General features: G+C 44.5%; 1 protein-coding gene across 2 annotated transcripts in view; it reads right to left on the bottom strand.

Annotated features, from left to right (window-relative positions):
* Nucleotides 1–358: 358 nt before the first annotated feature.
* The window catches only part of LOC142109243 (Fc receptor-like protein 6), a 32248-nt gene continuing 12281 nt past the window's right edge, over nucleotides 359–20325 (bottom strand). For both annotated transcript variants that reach the window (XM_075193347.1, XM_075193346.1), the window contains 4 exons: nucleotides 10746–11021; nucleotides 6202–6483; nucleotides 4737–5018; nucleotides 359–1647 (listed from right to left, as the gene is read on the bottom strand). In XM_075193347.1, coding sequence (XP_075049448.1) covers nucleotides 1502–1647; nucleotides 4737–5018; nucleotides 6202–6483; nucleotides 10746–11021 — 986 coding nt within the window. In that variant the 3' untranslated portion in view covers nucleotides 359–1501. The remainder of the gene's footprint in view (nucleotides 1648–4736; nucleotides 5019–6201; nucleotides 6484–10745; nucleotides 11022–20325) is intronic.

The following is a 20325-nucleotide window of genomic DNA, read 5'->3' on the forward strand; positions in this document are numbered from 1 at the left end:
AGGTGGTCAAAATTGACTGCAAATGACTTGAAATTAGTGTTATTGAGGTTAAGAATAATGAAGGAACAAAAAAAGAGCAAAATTATGTGATTTTAGCATATTAGGATTTTTTCTAAAAAAAACAAAACTAAAACACACCAGGGCGGTTTTGCCAAAACCAAAACATGAAGCTAATCCAGATCCAAAACCAAAACCAGTTCACGGGGGTCAGTGAGCATCTATAGTTTAGATACACAAACCAAAGTTTCCAACATCTTACGTCTTAGTAAATACATTTGTTTCCAGTGAAACTATTTCAGGTTCTTTCAGGCTGCAAGGAGTGAAAGAGTCGTGACCACAAAGTTCAAATATCAATCTTTTATTGCAAACAAGTAAAAATATAATAATAATAATATACTTAGCTTTGATAGTTCTCTTAGTAATATGTTTACTCAGCAATTATCCAGGGCCCCACTCTCATCTCTCTCTCTCCAGCTGGATAGACAAATGACTGTCACCATTACCGACGGTCCAGGATGAGGCACCTTGTGTCGTAGCAAAACCAGCTTTTATAGAGAGGAAACTAAGGGTGCCGGATATCACTAACATGTAAGGTATACACATAAATAAAAACGTCTTATTGGTACAGCTTTGAGTAACAGTTTCACATATTCTTTGCAGATACAATAGCCGTGAAGTTACTTGGGACTTTCCAGTACATTTAGCACTGGGAGAATGCTTAGCTGATATATGTATATAGACATATCCCGGCTTTGCCTTGGTTACTATAGCATTTCATAATACACACAATAAAAGTACAAGAACAATAAAATGGAGTTCAGCTGCCATTTTGCTTGGCCTGTCACAACATACTACAGCAAAATATAATAGGCATTAAAACAAAACAAATATAAAACATGATTTCCAAACCAATTTTAATATCTGGATATCATGACAAGGAACTTTTTCCAGTTCTGTATTAACCTGCAAAGAGCGCATGTTAATACATTTACCTCAGGACTTCTCTTAAAACAAGAGCATGCTAAATTCTCATTGGCTAGATTTCAGCTGTCATTATATTCTGCCGAAGAGACCGGCAGAGCTGCTGCTCTGGTATAAATACTGGGAGAGGAGCTGTACATAGGGGGAAGTGGGAAAAAAAGCTATTTATTGAGGGTTTGTTGGTCCTTTAAAACTGTAATCAAAGGTATGGTTTTTTTTTTTTTTGCAGGTTGTATGGTTTAACCAGGGCTGTGTGATGCTGTACAGCGGGTGTGAGTGGTAGAGGAAGCTATCTCTATGACATCATGGAGAATGTGGCCTATGATTAGTTCTCCTGGTCAGAGCCACCTTGACAGCCATTAAATAGTGGTGAGCAGAAGTCACCTCCCGGCTATGTGGGAGTGCAGCATTAAGGAATACTTTCGTTGACTAGCTGTACAGGATTAGATTGCTAGTTTTCAAGTCTACTACATATGTGAACAGTAGTTGAAGGTGATATAACGTTATTGGTTCAACATGCCTAGTAAGACGTGGTGCCGTCACCCACAGGTGGTTTGTTGGTTGTGCTTCTCAAGTAATAGAAAACAATTAGTGATCCAATAATTAATACACATGCAGATAACGTCAGCCGTATTATATTCTGCCGTGTATAATCCTTCTGTCCATCTGAAAAGAGAACACACAAAGTATTAATATTCACACTTGCATGCTTCAATGGGGAACCCACATACAGGAATAGCCTGCTCTAAATAGTATATTTCATTGCTGTTTAGAATCATGTTCATTGTGACTTATAAAACACTGATAGCTAATTAAACTCCAGCATGGTGCTTTAATAAAAACACAGTAGGTTGTAGTACATCAGCAGCGCCACTAATTCCGCAGCGCTGTACAGAGAACTCACATCATTTCCTGTCCCATTGGAGCTTACAGTCTAAATCCCCTAACAGACACACACACAGACTGGGAGAGACTAAGGTCAATTTAAAAGCAGCTAATTAACCTACCAGTATGTTTTTGGAGTGTGGGAGGAAATCTGAACACCCGGAGGAAACCCACGCAAACACGGGGAGAACATACAAACTCCACACAGATAAGGCCATGGTCAGGAATCAAACTCATGACCCCAGTGCTGTGAGGCAGAAGAGCTAACTACTAAGCCACCATACTTGTCATTCAGAGCAATTGCACATGAATTAGTGTATTTACAATCCCAAAGTAGATTGGCAACCAAATGCATGCAATATCCGCCCTCTAGACCAGACTTAGTGATTAATCTATGAAGAAAAACTTGTTACATGACAATTTCTATCTGTACAAATACTGGCACTGACTCCATCTGGCAGGGACATGTGACTGGTCAGAGCAGGATGTATATATAATGGTTGCTGTATACACTATATATGTATTATTACAGTATGGGCAGTATATACATAGAATAGGAATATTTCGGAGATAGGGAAAGTTGGACTCCTGTGTATGAGTATCCAGCACTTACACCCCAGCAGAGACCCCTTTGTACTGTGCAGCTGTCTCTCCAGTGTCTGCTGTGTTACTCAGGGGAAAGGTCAGATGGACGCGCTGCCTGCTGCCACATTTCCAGCAACACATCATTCATTGTACCTCTTACTGATTCCTCCCATAGTGCTGCCCAATCCGCCCTCATTACGGTATTACATGTCTCCTAATAGTAAGGGGACATCAATCAAAGTTGTCTTTGTCATGTAATGTCTTTGCCTATCTTTGGGGGAGCCTCTTCGGAGAGCAGCCATGGGCATTGTAGGCCCCCTTCTAAATCCCAGCCATTCCAGGAAACGATTTATTCTAACTGAAGTTAATTACGCAACCTGGTATCTCCACCAACGCAGAACAGACTGCTCAGGCCCTGATAGACATTTTAAGCCGGTTAGGATTTCCGCAGGACGTTGTCAGTGATCAGATAATGCAGTTCCAGGGCGAACTTATGCAAACAATAAGGGGGAAAATTTGGAGTAAAACCGATGCATATCACACCATGAATGCGAACGGACCTTCTGCCAACTAAAGGAGATATTGTCCCAGTCTCCTGTACTAGCTAACCCTGACTTTTGGCGGTGATTCATTATGCAAACTGATGCCTCGGGCTGCAGATTGGGGAAGGTTGGGGAAGATGATCAAGAACACCGGGTAAACTGGTGGCTAGGGAAATTGCCTATTCAGCCATTAAGAAAGAGTGTTTGGCCATAGTGTTGGCACTCAGAAAGTTGCAACCCTATCAATATGGTCGAGAGTTCTCAGTTGTTGCTGATCATAATCCCCTTAGCTGGCTTAAACGGACTGTAGGAGACAATGGACGGCTGCTGCGGTGGAGTCTGGCTCTGCAAATGTATAACTTTTCCATTTCCTACAAAGAGGCCATCCAACATGGGAATGTCGATGGACTATCTCTTCAGGAGGAGCCAAATGCTATTCTTCCTACCGTTCTACACACTTGGCCCGTTCACCACCGCCATCACCGACTGAAGCATAAAGACATTGTCAGGGTTCCTAGTACGAACACCCTGGAGAGAAATATAAATGACACTAGGTGGTTTAATTAACATAAGTACTAGATAGCCAGAGTACGCAGGACTGGCTGAGAAGCTGAAAACTCTGTCCAGGTTAAGCTGGGAAGCTTATGAACAGGATACCAGACAGTAGCGATAGTCTGCAGACACAGATACCACAGACAACCAGGTAAACTGGAAAGCTTAGAGCTGAATACCAGGTAGTAGTGATATTCTGCAGGCACAGGTACCACGGAGGTCCAGGTAAGCTGGGAAGCTTGGAGCTGTATATAAGGAGATTGCGATAGTCTGCAGGCACAGGCAGCATGGAGGACCAGATAAGCTTAGAAGCTTGGAGCTGGATGACAGACACATATGATGATCAGGGAGTCAGTCAGGATCAGAACACAGGAGTCTCTCAAAGAGACGAGCACCAGCAAGACACTTTTACTGGCTCAGATTGCAGGGAAAGGCAGTCTCTTAAAGGCCAGCTACAGGTGATTGGGATCCACATTCAATAATGAGTAGTTAACTTCTTGCAGACAGGATCTGCAGACGGCAATGTAGCATCTATGGAGAAGATGCTGCACTGCAGCCTGAGGCAGATCGTGACAGACACTTACGATCCATTGCCCCCTTTCTGCGTACTGAACGGTCATCATCTCACTGCTCTACAACTTATTGTAATTTGTGTTCACATGCATTTGTGAAATTAATCGGAAATGAACCGCTTATAAATGTTACTTTAAGGCTGCTACAAGGTAATTTCCTGATTTTTACTTATTATCCGGAAATCACAACCCATCAAGCTGTAAAGACATCTTGTCATACCTTCTCATGGAAGTAGCTATGAAAAGTACGCAATTATGATTACATGTTTTCTAAATACCACTCAATATTTCCTAGCTCATAAAATCCAAATGAATTATAATATATAATTATATATGTTATAAACTGTGTTCAACATGCGGAAAACTAGGATTTTATTGTGCAATTTGTCAATATTAAAAACAGGGACAAATCCTTAAAACCTGTCCCTGAAATTATGAACAGTTAACAACTATGCTCATGTATTATAAGGAATAACGCAGCCCCTATTGTGAAATACAAGGTTAACAGAAGTCACCTAGGAGCACCTGGTCATGGAACTTCTCTGAGACTTTTAAAATTCTTCCATTTAATTTTGGGCAACAGAAAATATATCAGGTCTAATCAGCTTTCTGTGCTCACCTTTTATCTGGAGATAGAACACTTCACTCGTCTTCTTTACGCCATTGGTTGAAGTTTTCACTTCACAGGTATAATTCCCAGAATCCTCCAGCTGAGCGGACAGAACTCCATATTTATCAGATGAACTGAAATCCTGAACATTCCGTTCATCTCTGTAGAACGCAAACTGCAGATCTGTCCTCTGTCTGAGCGGACTAAGACTTGTGTCACACGTCAGAGTCATGTGATCTCCTTCTGTCACAGGATATGGGGTCACTTTTATTATTAGAGAGGAGATCAGCTCTAGAGGATAGAAAAGGGGTGACTAAGACTCAGCCTTTTTATTCAGAAATAAATTAAACATATAAAAGCACGCATAAGTTTACAGAGGTCTATTGTGATGGTCACAGAGATGTTCTAGTGAATATTAGGGCTTCTGCTGCTACATATGTGCTACTCCAGTGTATCAACTAGGCAACATGTACCCATCTTGCTCCTAGCAGTTTATGCTACCAAACCTGAACTGCAGATTCTAATGGGTGCTCTTCATTTGGGACACCCACGAGGAATTACGGGCTTTGCCACAAAATGTCCATATATCACAACCACCTAGCTCACCCCACTTGGGAGCAGCTGACAAATTAGACAAGGACACATTTAAAGTCATACATAGGCAAGTATTCGCGGCAGGCAGTACAGATTAGCAATCGGTAAGTCAGGATAACAAGAGGTCAGGCATGGACAAAGATAGCAGTATCAACACCAAAGGTCAATCACAAAAAATTCATAGTAGAGATAAGACTGAATGATCACAAGGCTGCATTTTAAGAAGACCAATTACACTACCAGTGCGTTAATTCTTCCACAACTCATAGTAACAGTACCGTAAGTCATTTTTCTTTTTATCAAACCTTTACCCTCCCTCTGCGTTAGTACTTTAATACTCCCCTTGATGGGTGAAAAACCCCCATAGCAGCTTGAAATAGCAGAAAATCAAGCCTTGCTTTGTAAAGGTGAAGGTAGACTTCTAGCTTGACTATCCCCCGGACATTAACCTAGTTTTGACTGGATAAATCAGAAGGTAGTATATAGGGGCGTAGATAGGGGCGAGGTCACCCCTCAAGAGGGCTGCCTAGTGCTGTAAAGGCTTCCCATTAGCTATCTCCCTTCCCCAACATTCCCACCCATGGGACCAATATTTTGCTGAGGCAGAACCTTAAATTCGGGACTGTCCTGCTGAAATCGGGACAGTTGGGAGGTATGGGGTTGAGAACCACTATTGTCATTGACGGCAGCGAGGTGGTTGACAATTTGAAACGCGCAGACTTTCTGCTTTTTATTTTTCACCAACATTTTTGAGATAGAGTGTTGTGACCAATAATATAGTAATATAGGTACGGCCACAAAAAAAACAGTCTCTGTTAAGAACAAGTAACTTCTCCTAATGTACGACTTTAATTTATAATCTAGATGTGATCATGTCTACCTTGTATCTGGACATGTAACACTCTGCTCTTCTTCTTTACACTGTTGGTTGAAGTTCTCACTTCACAGTAATTATTCCCAGAATCCTCCAGCTGAGCGGACAGAACTCCATATTTATGCGATAAACTGAATCCCTGAACATTCCGTCCATCTCTGTAGAAAGCAAATTGCAGTTCTGTCCTCTGTCTGAGCGGACTAAGACTTGTGTTACATGTCAGGGTCAAGTTATCGCCCTCTGTTGTTGGCAATGGGGTCACACAAATTTTTGGTTTTTTGAACAACTCTAGAAGAGAGAAAAATAGAAATACAAATATATTATATTATTATTATATTATATTACCAGGTAAAGTTGAGTTAATTATTTTACAGGATAATTTCACTGAAAATAGAAATCCACATTTCTGTGGAACATCATAAGCACAAACCAATACCAAAATATTATTTACTTGATCTCCAAATGCCTTGAAGCACTCCGAGCTGCTAAGGTCTCTATTGCTGGCAGTATACAAGTTGATGAACATGTAATCAGAGTAAATAAAGACCTAGCATAAGTAACCTGTTAGAGCCAAGCTTTTCATTCAGTTTAGGCTAAAATCATCTTCTAACACATTAACACGTTGACGTTTGACATCCTCAGACTCTGGACAGAGCCATAATAAATGTATGCGTCTGCTGCAATCACGCATGTGAGGGAGACAATGCAAGACTGGTGGATGGCTAGGTAATACGGTTGAGACACAACAACTAGGGGGAGACATGGTACTCTGTGCAAACAGGGCTATAGTCCAGGGTCTGTATGCTAGTTCTAGGCAATAGACTGACCGGGGTCTCTGCGTGGATTTGTTCACAGTTACTGAGGTGAGGAAGAAATAGTTAGTGCAGACTAGGGAGAAGAATGGAATTGGAGAGGAGGCTTTCAGGTCCTACAGTAACTTGCTTCGTGTTTTTTTCATCTGCATATCTGGAAACTTGGCCCAGTGAACACCAGGATGTGTTGAAGTCACATGACACAGGACATGTTCTTTAATGATGACTATATGAATTGAAGGGCTTATGCTGAGAAGTAAGAAAATGAGTGCAGTGGCTAGCATTCTTTTCGGATACAAGGACGTTGAGATCTGGATGGCAGTGCAACAAGCTACCAAGTCAGGGCATGCGGTGACTTCGTATAGAAGCCTCCTGCGCAAGGCCAACCGGGCTCGTCCTTTCTCGGCAGAAACAAGTATTTCCCCTTTAACAATTCCCAGTGGGGTAAGAGCATGTTGCAAATACAAACACACTTGCTTGCCCTGCAGGAGTCAACACGTTGCCAAGGAATGCCCACAAGGGTCGGTCCCTTCCGCCACTAATAGAGGGGCACAGGGAGCTCCTGCTAAGTAAGGCCTCTTGCCCTATCGTGGTTGATGGCCTGGCTTGTTGGCTTCAGTTGTACTCTGATCAGGAACTACTGTGTTTCCTGTTGAAGGGTTTTAAGTATGCAGGAACTTTGCATACTTTGGCTACAAAGAACCTCCAGTCGGCCTACGCTCACCCTAGCAGATAAAATATGGAAAGAAGTTGAGTTAGGCCATATGCGTAGTCCATTCCCTTCCCCTCCCCTTTAGGCAGGCTGATCATTTCGCCCATTGGCGTTGTACACAAAAAGACCCCCAGTAAATTTTGTCTGATACAGAACTTATCCTTTCTGGAGGGCGGTTCAGTAAATGAGGCCATTGACCCATAGCACACCAGAGTAGTTTACCCAACATTTGAGTTTGCCCTGGGTTTAATGAGGGAATTAGGCGGGGAGTATTATTGACGAAGGTCAATATATTATTGGCCTTTCGCGTCCTCCCGTTGCATCCTGAATCAATCAGATTCATGGGTTTTCATACCCCAGAGGAGTTTTTCATAGATGGTGATTTCCCGTGGTCTACTCTATATCGTGCGCCTACTTTAAACGTTTCTGTAGTTTTTACACTGGTGCATTGAAGCGGGCACAAGTCATCTGAGATTGGCTCACTCCCTGGATGATTTCCTTATCATTTGCCCTTGTGACTCCCTCCAATGTGGCAAAGTTTTATCCGATACCCAGGCCCTGTTCCAGGTGCTTGACGTACCTATTGCACCTGATAAGACTGATGGCCCCTCTATGGTTCTGTCATTTATGGGCAACGAAATTGACACCCTAAGAGGTTGCTGCCATCTTCCTATGTACAAGGCACTGAAGTTGAGGGAGCTGAATTTGTCAATTAGGCATTCGGATAAAATATCCCTTGGGCAGATCCAATCGATATTAGGGTCCCTTAATTTTGCTTGCTGCATTATCCCTATGGGTAAAGTTTTTTGTCGGAAATTGCAAAGGGCGATGGCCAGTGTGAAAAGATCACATACAAGTATTCGGATATCCCAAGAAATTAGGGACAACTAGTCGATTTGGGTGTGTTTCTTGATGAATTTAACACTGTGCGCATATGGCCGCCATCCGTTGTGTCTAGCCGTTAGCTCCAGCTGTAAATGGATACTGCGGGTTCTAAGGGTTTTGGGGCTTACCTCGGTGGGGCATGGTGCACAGTGCCGTTGCCCTTGTAATGGGTTTCGTCAGGCATTGTTGCTAATCTGTTAGTGCTAGAACTATTACCCATCATGGTGGCTATGGAGCTATGGGCTCCTCATTTACGGAGCCGTGGCATCATTTTCTGGTGTGACAATTTTGGGGTTGTCCAGTCCATCAATAAGCAAAGCGCCACTTCATCCCATGCGATTAGGCATATTAGTCATTTCGCTTTGCGCTGCCTCGAACATAACATCGGGTCTACGGCAAAACACCTGCCGCTGAGAGCGCTTTGGCTAACACAATCTCCCGTTTTAACTGGGTGAAATTCAGAGAACTTGCTCATCGTGCTGGCCTTAATTGTACCCCTTGTCCTTCTCATGTTTGGCAAATTATCAAGCTGGCAAAGTGGGACTTGGGGAAACATCTTTGGCCCACCTTGAAGGCATATAGGGCGTCCTTGGCAGGACTGGGTTCAATTTTCAGCAAGTAAAGGTTGGCAACACATTGAATCAGTGGCACTGCATGCTGGACCTTGTTTGGCATAAGTATAAGATAGGTGTATCCAAGGTGTTGATGCCATCCACGCTAGCTGAAATTTCTGTTATGGTCCAGTTGCAGGTGGAAGTGGATTTTACAAAGGGTTTTTTAAGAACTCTGCCCAGGGCCTTCGCAGAAAGAACCCTAAGAGACATAGATCGAAGGGGGAAGAATCCTGCGGCCAAACATAAACTCTTGCGCCAAGCCTCAACTGCTAACTGCACTGCTTTCCCTTGCGAAGGCCCTGGGCAGAGTTTCAGTGACCGGACCCTTTGAGGCCAAAAGGGGCATAGTCTCTCTGACGCCATAAGTTAGCGCCTGGTATTCTGGGCACAGTTGGGCATCCCTATGTTTGGTTGTATATTATTAGCTGGTTAGTAGAACTTGCATTGCTTTCTTCTCCACCATCATTTCTATAATTAAAACCGTGACCTTAGTGCCCCAAAACTGAAATCTGTGTCCGTGTCTTATTTCAGGTATTAATAAGTATTCTTTATTATAAGGAAAAAAGGTAAATGTGCAGAGGGAGAATATCAGCCATTTGAAATTTATAGTTAAGGCTGATATTTAATACTCTGCTACTGTCTTTCATATCTAATTATATGGCTGATTGTCTTTCATATATAAGACTGCAGGATCTACACACGTATCTTGCTGTAAACACTAAATTAAGTCTCAAAGGACTAATTAATCCATTATCTTCTACCTTGATGGATTGATTTTACCTAATTAAATCTGCACCCAATAGGAATGGGTGTCCTTTGCAGGCTATATACACCACCTGGGAACTCACAATACATGGCATTTATTCCCTGAAGAAGCCCGACAAGATTTGGGTTGAAAAGTGTAGGATACGGATACATAAAGATTACCGCCATGGCATCTTCAAGCCACCCAGAAGGGACCCCCCTTTTTTACAGCCGAACCAGCTTGCCGTTCTGCTAATTCTCACACTGCACGGAATTATGTAACAACTGAAGTAGTGAGGTGAACCACTGCTACTTAGCACTGAACTGGATTTTCTAGGACCATTAGCGTGAATTGGCTGCATAATACTGGATATATGGACGGACTTTACGTCACCCTGTCAGAGTGACTGCATTGCTTCATCAAAGATTTCTGCTCTTCAATTCTGTGCCATACAAAGTATTTTATGCATGTTGTTATTATATTTTGATATTGCATTATTATTCAATTGTTAAAAAATATATCTGCGACATTCATAAAACTATTTTGACAACAAACTGAAACACACACCAAGCTTCCACTAGCAATCCACACTACATCTGCACCTTGAAAAAGTTACAATTTATTGTGGATTTATGCATAAGAGTATAGGGGACTCCTCTCTGACCATTCCTAGTGGAAGCAAAAAAAAAAGACTTCATATATTTTACTGTATAATGCTGTTTTAAAGCCAACATTTTGGCCAACAGAAAGGAAATCCCGTTTAATCGGTTTTCTGTGCTCACCTTGTATCTGGAGAGAGAACTCTTCACTCTTTACACTGCTGATTGAGGTTTTCACTTCACAGTAATAATTCCCAGAATCCTCCAGCTGAGCGGACGGAACTCCATATTTATCAGATGAACTGAACTCCTGAACATTCCGTTCATATTTATAGAAAGCAAACTGCAGATCTGTCATCGGTCTGAGCGGACTAAGCCTTGTGTCACATGTCAGGGTCACACGGTCTCCTTCTGTCGCAGGATATGGGGTCACTTGTATTTTTGGAGAGGAGAGCAGCACTAGAAGTTAGAAAAGTGGCGACTAAGACACAGCCTTTCTATTCAGAATTAAATCACATAACACATAACAGCAATATCAGTTTACAGAAATTAAATTCATGTATTTACGGCAGGCAGAACAGATTAGTAATTGGGAAGGCTAGCAAAAGTCAGGATAACAAGAGGTCAAATATGGTCAAGGATAGCAGTATCAACACCAGGGGTTAAATGTATCAAGGTCCGATTTTTTCAGCGTTTTAAAATCGCGGCAAAGTTATCAAATGTATCAAGCTGCGATTTTTACCCTGAACTTCAAAATCGCTGGTCATCTCTGGTGATTTGCTGCGATGTCAAACACTCCCGTGTGTAGCTAACTCTCCTGTGTTGTCCTTATATTGCTGCGAGATTACTAAACACATCACTGTTACACTGCCCCTGTCAATAGAGCCGGAGGTCCGGGCAGCTATCAAAACGACAGTCAGGTATCCGTCACTAGACTTTAACGTCATTGCGACCTCTATCTGCTTGCTGACTCTCCTACCAATAACACCAAGCCACGAACCTAGGGAATCACTGTTCGCCTCCTAACATCCTAACCATTGCACTAAGCTTCCAAAAAATGTACTCAAGGAAGATCCAAGTACCTTCCTCCATCAAATGTACTTCATCTGCTCTGAAGAGGTGGATTTCTCTTGTGGGCAGTAGGGGAATCTCTATGACTGTTCCCCCCAGGTTCTTTACGACCTGTCCAATGGCTTTTTTGCCCTTTTTAACTATGTGTGCCATGACGATTGGGGAGATGTCGGATCTCCACGATAGGCGTGGTATTCTGTCCGACCAACAAGATTGTATTTTTGGCCATCGTGCCACGATATTCTCCAGGCCTTCTCTTATCTGGATGCTGAGAGCCAGTGCTGTGCATGACCCCACATTGTTGCCCCCTAAATGTATCGCTAATATGTCAGCGGTACCTTGGGAAGCTATTTCCTGAGTTATAAAGGACATAAGGGCTGACCATTTCATGCCCCTCTTACCTACCCATTTTATGTCTACCGGGGAAGGGAAACAGGACCAATTGGTGGCCATCTTGTGTTTGGCCGCCTAGGACAAAAAGACAAATAAAAGCATTTAACTAAGTCTGATTCACCTTGACGATTCCCTCTAGTACATTATAATGCAAATATGATAGGGGAAAACTTGAAAAAATAGGAGCGTTAACCCAAATGAAGATAAAAACCCCTTAAAACCTCAAAGGCTCACCACTCTTCCGGCCTTGATCTGAGGAAAAAATCCCTTCATGCCTCCGCTAAAAGTGGCATGCGGAGGAGCCTTAGGTTTCCGCCAAAGGTAGAGAAAGGTCAGGAGAGGAAAGGTACCTTATTTCTCTGGTCTTATATATTTTGTGTATGTATTCCATTTCCAACGCCCTAATGACCTAATCTCGGGGGCTGTGGCTCCGCCAGCGGCCACAGTAGTCCCCTATCCTAAAGGAATGTGTGCCATATAAAGCCAGGACTATTTGGGCTAAGGTTTATTACATAAGGGCATTGAATTGGAACCTTGTGAGGGGAGAGACGACTCTGTGTATCAACCATATTGAACTTTGGGGTCGTATGTTAGCGAATTTAAGACATAGAGCTACGGGGCAAATGTTTTGGTCAGGTTGGGCTGTCAACAATAACCAGTGAGCGGGGGGCGTGGCTTGGCAGCCATCGTGTGAGGCAGCACTTCGGGTGAGCTCCGACAACTTCAGCTCAAACTAGACTTGTAAAGTCCCTCTCTGCCCCTCTGACCTGCTGGAGTGTCTCCTAGTGCCTCTCTGGACCGGACTGCGACTGGGCCTGCCTTTATTGAGGGCTCCAGTGGCCCCACTGGACGCGCCTGGAGGCCCTGCATTACCGCCCCCTTCAGTGCTGGTCCCCGCCTAGCCGTCGCATCACCCGCTGTGCTGGTCCCCATCGGCGGCTCTGGCATATGAAGAGGGAGACCCTTACCTGCTCTGAGTCCAGTGCCCGCTGTGGCCTCCATCCAGCGCCTCATCCACGGTCTCCAGTCCCAGCGCTGACTGATCAGCTGTACTTCCGGTCCTCGGCGCGGGACTTCCGGTCGGCGGGTCCCCGCAGAAAGCCACCCAGCAGTGCGTGAGTGTTTACCTCTCCCCCACCAAGCCCAGCTGTGTCCACACAAATCACCACTTTCCCCTGCGGCTACACTGACAAAAGGTGACCTGCCCATATCTACACTGGCACAGTCAGCTCCTCTGCCATAAATCTCCCACTCTCTGCTCGCCTATGCTTCATTCATTTGTGGAGCAATATTGCCCTCTAGTGGTGGTTTAAAAATATTACACCCACTGTTTATTGCTGCTGCACTTATTTTCACTCAACTATTGCCTATTTGAAGGTTCAGCGAGGCAAGAAATTGAATCATCAAGCCTTGTCGCTTCTCAACCTCCTAACCTGACGGGACTACTTTATATTGATACCCATTTACTGGCCTCCCTCCGGCCACTGAACATGTGACCTCCTCCATTCAGGCTGGACCAGGTCTGACCCCTATAATACTAACCAACCTAAAGGTGTGTCCCTCCTACGTCTTCTTCCCTCATACCAACCCTCCTCTGCCTCCTTCATCCTCGACTGGCCAACGGCTCCCAGCCTTTTCGTCATGTCCAACAAACCAAAGAAAGTGACTTCCGGGTCCTCTACTCCTTTTTTTGGCTCAAAGAACAAACCGTCTTCCCCGTCTCTGACGCCTACAGAAGCGCCGGGCTCCCAACCGCTCCCTGATACGGGGCTGGACCCACAGATCCTAACTATAATGACCAGCTTACTAGAAGGAGTCAAGCAAACTTTCCACCAAGAACTCTCCAAAGTTGTTAATGACTTTAAATCGGAACTAACCTCACTGGGCAACAGATCTGACGCGCTCGAGTCAAAAACAGACGACCTCTGCCGCTCACAATCTACGATGGATAACGAACTTGCCCGTCTCCGTGACGAAGTGGAGACTCTCAAGGAACAACAGGAGGACTCTGAGAACCGATCTCGTCGTAACAACATTCGTATTCGAAATGTTGCTGAAGAAATTTCTCCAGCGGATCTTCAGGCTTTTCTTAAAGACCTCTTCCAACATATCCTTCCGGAGCTCTCTGACTCTGACTGTATGATGGACCGTGCCCACAGAGCTCTTCGGGCCCGTCCGGCCAATGGCCTGCCCCCTCGAGACATCATTGTGCGGCTGCACTACTTCCACACAAGGGACCGAATCCTCTTTGCGACTAGAGATCAATCTGCTCTCTCTTTTCGGAACATGGACATCCAGCTGTTTCAGGATCTTGCTCCTTCCACAATTCAGAAACGGAGAAACTTGCAGCCTGTTACTAGGATTCTGCGTCAACACAATCTACGGTATCGCTGGTGCTTCCCGTTTCAACTTCAGGTGTTTGCGGCCAACTCTTCTTACTTCATCAAAACGATTGAGCAGGGACAGGATCTCCTGGCGAAACTGGACATTCTCCCCGAAGCTACTGCCATGCAGACAGGCTCTCCGAAGGCCCAGCGCTCAGCCCCTCCACAACCAGATTGGTCCCGCTCTTCCCGTCGCAAAGTCCGAGACGCCGCACCGCCATGACATGTCTATTATTGTTGCTGATTTCTGTTAACATTTTGCCTCCACAGGTGGACTTCCTACTTGGGTTGGAGCTCAGAGCTCCTTGTTTTTTTTCTCTAGATATGTTACCTTCTCCACGTCACCCGTCTGTTATTGAACCTATAGTGGCACGGACCTGACATGATGTTACATTTGAAGTATGTTGGCGCTACTATACTTACATCTTGTGTTTTTCTCTTGGTAGGGTGATCCCTCTCCCCTTCTCTCCCCATCCCTCCCTCTTGTTTTCCCCCCTTCCCTCCTCCCCTAAAGTTGTAGAATCTTAAAGTTCTAATATGATTGTTAATGCACACCATCTTTGTTGTTTTTGTTTTCTTCTCTTTCTGTTTGGTTAGTTGATAATGCTGCGGGAGGGGAAGAGTGAGGAAGGGAGGATCTCTTTCTTCCCTCTTCTCCTTTTCTCTTCCGTTTGCTTACCTTTTATTAAGATTTTCTTATGGGTCTACGGTCCTGGCCTCACCTTATATTACACACAGGACCACCCCCCACGCACCCTTTGATATTGCCTACTGTTATTTGTAAATATACCTCACCATGTTTTTGAACCCCTCCTGGGTTCCTTTCATACAGGGTTTATGCCCAATTGGGCTCTTCTCTCCTCCTCTCTCTCCTCTCTCTTTCCTCGCTTCTCCCTTTTCACCTCTTCTTGTGTCTCCTCTCTGTTCTCAAGGACGGCTTATTAACTTACTCCATTCTTCCCCACTATTAGTCAAGCTGCCGGGACTTATCACTTCTACAATGCTATGGCCTTAAAGGTACTCTCGATCAATGTCAACGGCCTCAACACCCCCCGAAAACGTACGACGCTACTGGGAGCCTGTAGGAGAGAAAAAGCGGATATTGTCTTTCTACAGGAGACACACTTCACTGGACTCCACTCTCAGCTTCAGGGTAAGCAGTTTTCCCAGACTTTCTTTGCCTCGGCGGACTGCAAGAAACGGGGAGTGGCTATTTTGATCCACAGTAAGATTCCCTTCCTGCACTCCAACACTTACGCAGACCCGGAGGGTCGTTTTGTTCTGGTGGGTGGTACTCTCCGATCTATTCCTGTTACCCTGGTTTCGGTCTATGCCCCTAACCAGAAACAAAAGCCTTTTTTTTCCAAACTCTTTAAATGCATTGAGCGGCTGGCGCGGGGCCACGTGATCGTGGGAGGTGATTTTAATGTGACTCTTGACCCTGTCTTGGACAGGTCTTCCCCCTCTTCCTCCCGGCGGGGCTCTCCCACTTCAGCAGAATCTACTTCACTAGCCACACTGCTCTCTCATCACCGCATGTATGACTCCTGGCGACTCTGTAACTCAGACGCCAGGGATTACACCCACTACTCTGCCCCCCACCAATTGTACTCCCGCATAGACATGATACATATATCCCATGCACTTACTCCCAATGTGACTCAAGCGGGAATCACCCCACTCTCATGGACTGACCACTCGGGGGCGTTCATTACTCTAGACCTCCTCAAAACATCTCCACCCCAGAGAAAATGGCGCCTAGATGACTCTCTCCTGCTCAATCAGACGACCCTTTTAGACCTCAATAACTCAATAACCAACTACTTCCAAGATAACTCTGCCACAGATGTCCCCCCAGGCATTATCTGGGAAGCACACAAAGCCACTATACGGGGCCATTTGATTAGTCTGTCTGCGGCCTCTAGGAAAAAGGCTGCAGAAGAGATAGCTTGCTTGGAGCGCAGGTTAGCCTCTCTTCTTCCCCAACATCAGTCTCTTCATGACCCTGCTCTACTCACTCAGATTACTTCACTGAAGGGCCAACTTAACACTCTTCTCTCCCGTAGGGCTGCTATTACTATGCAGAAACTACAGCAAAGGTACTATGACAAATCAGACAAAGCAGATTCTGTGTTAGCCAGAAAGCTTCGTAAGAAGATGGCTCTTGGCCACATTGATAAAATTTACGACCCACAAAGGAGCAGAACTACATATGACCCTAAGGAGATAGTCCAGACGTTTCAAGATTTTTATTTCTCCCTCTATAATTTAACCCCCCCACCCTCCCCTCTAAGAGCCCATACGGTGCCGTCTCTGGACGAATACCTAGCCGCCACTCCCCTCCCTAAGCTCACTCCACCTCACATAGAATCCCTGAATGAAGATATCACCCTGACCGAGGTTTTGGCCGCTATTAAATCCCTGAAACCCTCTTCAGCTCCAGGTCCTGACGGTTTTACCCCGCAATACTATAAAAATTTCGCTGCAGTACTAGGCCCCCACCTGACATCTTTTTTTAACGAGATCCTGGATGGTGCCACGTTTGATGCAGCCACAACCAGAGCGAATATTATTGTCATCCCAAAGCCTGGGAAGGACCCAACTCTCTGCTCTAGCTATAGACCAATTTCCCTCCTTAATGTGGACCTTAAAATTTACGCAAAAATTCTGGCCTCTAGATTGAATCCCCTCCTCCCTTCCCTCATCCACCCCGACCAGGTGGGATTTATCCCGGGACGTCAAGCCCCGGACAATACTAGGAGAACAATTGACCTGATACACACAATTCACAGGGGTAAGCTCCCCTCCCTCCTTATGTCATTAGATGCTGAGAAAGCGTTCGACCGCATCTCCTGGTCGTTTATGGTTGGGGTACTGGGAGCGATGGGTTTCTCTGGCAAATTTATGACGGCCATCTCAGCCTTGTACCGTTCTCCGTCGGCCACAGTCTCTGCAAATGGTCTATCCTCGGTCCCCTTCACTATTTCCGATGGCACTCGGCAGGGCTGTCCCCTTTCTCCGCTCATTTTTGCCCTTATCATAGAACCCTTAGCAGCTAGGATCCGGGCTAACCAGCAAATCCTAGGCATCCCGGTGGGTAGCTCTTCCCATAAAATAGCATTATACGCGGATGACGTCCTGTTAACAATTGCTAATCCAATTTCCTCTGTCCCTCCTCTTGTAGACGAATTAATGCTTTACGGCCACTTCTCAGGATATAAAGTTAACGCGGACAAGACAGAAGTCCTAGACTTTTATGTCTCCTCAGCTGACAAGGTGTCTTTAGAAAGCTCCTTCCCGTTCAACTGGCGCCCTCAAAAACTCAAGTATCTTGGAGTTTATCTAACTAAACAACCTCATCAGCTTTTTCAGGCCAACTTCCCCCACACTCTTGCTCAAGTTAAGCTAGACCTAGTTTCATGGTCGCAACTATACATCTCCTGGATAGGTCGTATTAATGCGGTCAAGATGAACATACTCCCTAGACTCCTCTACCTTTTTCAAACCCTCCCCATCCGAGTCCCCCCCTACGTTTTTAAATTTCTCCATTTCCATGTATCTAAATTCATTTGGGCGGGTAAGCGTCCCCGAGTCCGTTTCAAGCTTCTACAGAGAGCCCCGCGGGGAGGGGGACTGGGAATTCCTGATTTTCGACGCTATTATCTCTCCGCTCAGCTTGCTCAATGCGTTCTGTGGTGTAGCTTGTCTCCCTCCAGGGTCTGGGTCGAGATTGAGGCTGAAAGTCTGGGTATGCTATCCCCATCCACTCTCCTATGGCTTCCACGGGCTCGTCGACCAAAACGTGTCTCACTTTATCCGGTCATTACACATTCCCTAGCGGTCTGGGATTCATGCTCCCAAAAATTTGGCCTTTCCCCCCATCCTTCTCCCCTAGTTCCTTTGTTTAACTCCTCAGACTTCGCTCCAGGCCTTACCCCTAAAGCATTCTCCTCGTGGACCTCACAAGGGGTCCGTTTCTTAAACGATCTCACCTCCACAGCTGTGTTCCCCTCGTTTTCTGACATCCAATCGCAAATAAATATTCCCACTAAATTATTTTACCAATTCCTTCAGCTCCGCCACTTTCACCATACTGTCAAATCTCGCCTCTCCTCCCGCCCCCTCACCCCATTCGAACGTCTATGTCTCCGTCAGTCTTCCACGAAAGGCCTTATTTCAACATTATATTATGAACTTGCCCCACCTTCCTCAAATACTAGAGTATCGCACGAACTGGCCTGGGAACATGATCTGGGTGAAGTTCTTTTGAGTGAAGAATGGTCGGAGATATATGAGAATGCTGCCTCCAGCTCAATCTGCGTTAAAATAAAAGAGAATGCCTATAAGGTATTGTACCGCTGGTACTACGTTCCCTCCCGGATACATAAATTCCTCCCAGACTCTTCTGATCGCTGTTGGCGTGGGTGCTCCCATGAGGGTAACTTTATCCATATATGGTGGACTTGTCCCAAACTCTCAAACTTCTGGGCCGAGATCAATCACCTGATCCAATCGATTATTCAGGTAACGATTCCATTTGAGCCTAAATTTTTCCTCTTGCCCCTGGGAGCGCCAGCGGCAACTCGGCATGAGAATAAGTTAGCTAGGCATATCTTATCGGCAGCTACCTGCCAAATAGCAGCAGACTGGAGGCAGCAAACTCCCCCTTCGCTTCAAGCTGTTATCAATAGAGTCTGGCAGGTCCACCGCCTAGAATATATGACCAGCATTATCAATAGGACATCAAGATCGTTCACTAAGGTATGGAGTCCATGGCTCTCATTTTTTCAGATCTATCCCCCTTTCACTTGACTCTTCCTTTACACATGTCCGTCCTCCTCCTATAAACCCCTCTCTTTCTCTTTTCCTCTCTCTTTCCATTCCTGTTCTCTACTGTACTAGTCTCTCCTTTTCTCCTTCTGCGTCATGCCATTCTCTGTTGAGGCATTTCGCCCCCTCCCTTATTTTCTTAAAAATCCTTGGTCAACTGTCACACACGCATATTGTGGCACTGATTATTTATATCTTAATACTGATTTTATGCTTTGTTACCTGTGATGTGCTTCTATTGCTTGTTTTTTTTTGTTTTTTCTTACTGACAGTGCATGTCGGTTCTGTTTGTTACTTGACCATTCAAAAATAAAAATTATAAAAAAAAAAAACAAAAAAAAAAAAAAAAAAAACAATAACCAGTGAGCTTTTTCCATTTGGTCAGTTTTGGAACTAGATATTTCACATTTTATTAGCCAGGGTAAACATATGGTATCTTTTGCTAGTAATGCCGTACCTGGATATTCTCTGAATCATGTTACTAGTTCGCTGACTCTAAAAGCCCCCTAGTAAGCCATAGAAAATGCAGAGCTGAACAGCAAAGTTTCGTATGTATCCCTTGTGAAGGATAGACAATACTCTGGATTCAGGAATAATAGGCAAAAAGTAGGAATAAACAAATCCCCGGATCAACGTAAATGGAGAGAGAGACAACACAGTTATCATTTTTCGTCTCGATACCCCATTACGACTAGGAATAGATATGAGGGATTGAACCAACAAGAATTTTTTTTTTAGGAAAATAAGACAGATTCATAAAAAATCAAGGAGGAAAAGGGGAAAAAGAGGAGATCAACTCTTTGCCACCCAAAGGTGAAAGAGTAATGATATACAATCGGAGTAAATACACATTATCCAAAGATGAAGAAGGTCTCTTAGCCAAAGGGCTTAAACTTTCCCCATCAAGCGATCCCATTAATTTTAACATTTATGTTGATCTTCAAAAATTTATCAGAAATGTTAGTCTGAAAAAGTTTTTCCGCAAACAGAACGAAGAGGAAAATAGTGCTCATGAAATACATTAGATCCCATTTAACGGACAAAATGAATGTGTTAAACAAATTAGAAAGTATACAGTGGCAAGA

The sequence above is a fragment of the Mixophyes fleayi genome, chromosome 12 (genome assembly GCF_038048845.1).
Source record: "Mixophyes fleayi isolate aMixFle1 chromosome 12, aMixFle1.hap1, whole genome shotgun sequence".
Lineage (NCBI taxonomy): Eukaryota > Metazoa > Chordata > Amphibia > Anura > Limnodynastidae > Mixophyes > Mixophyes fleayi.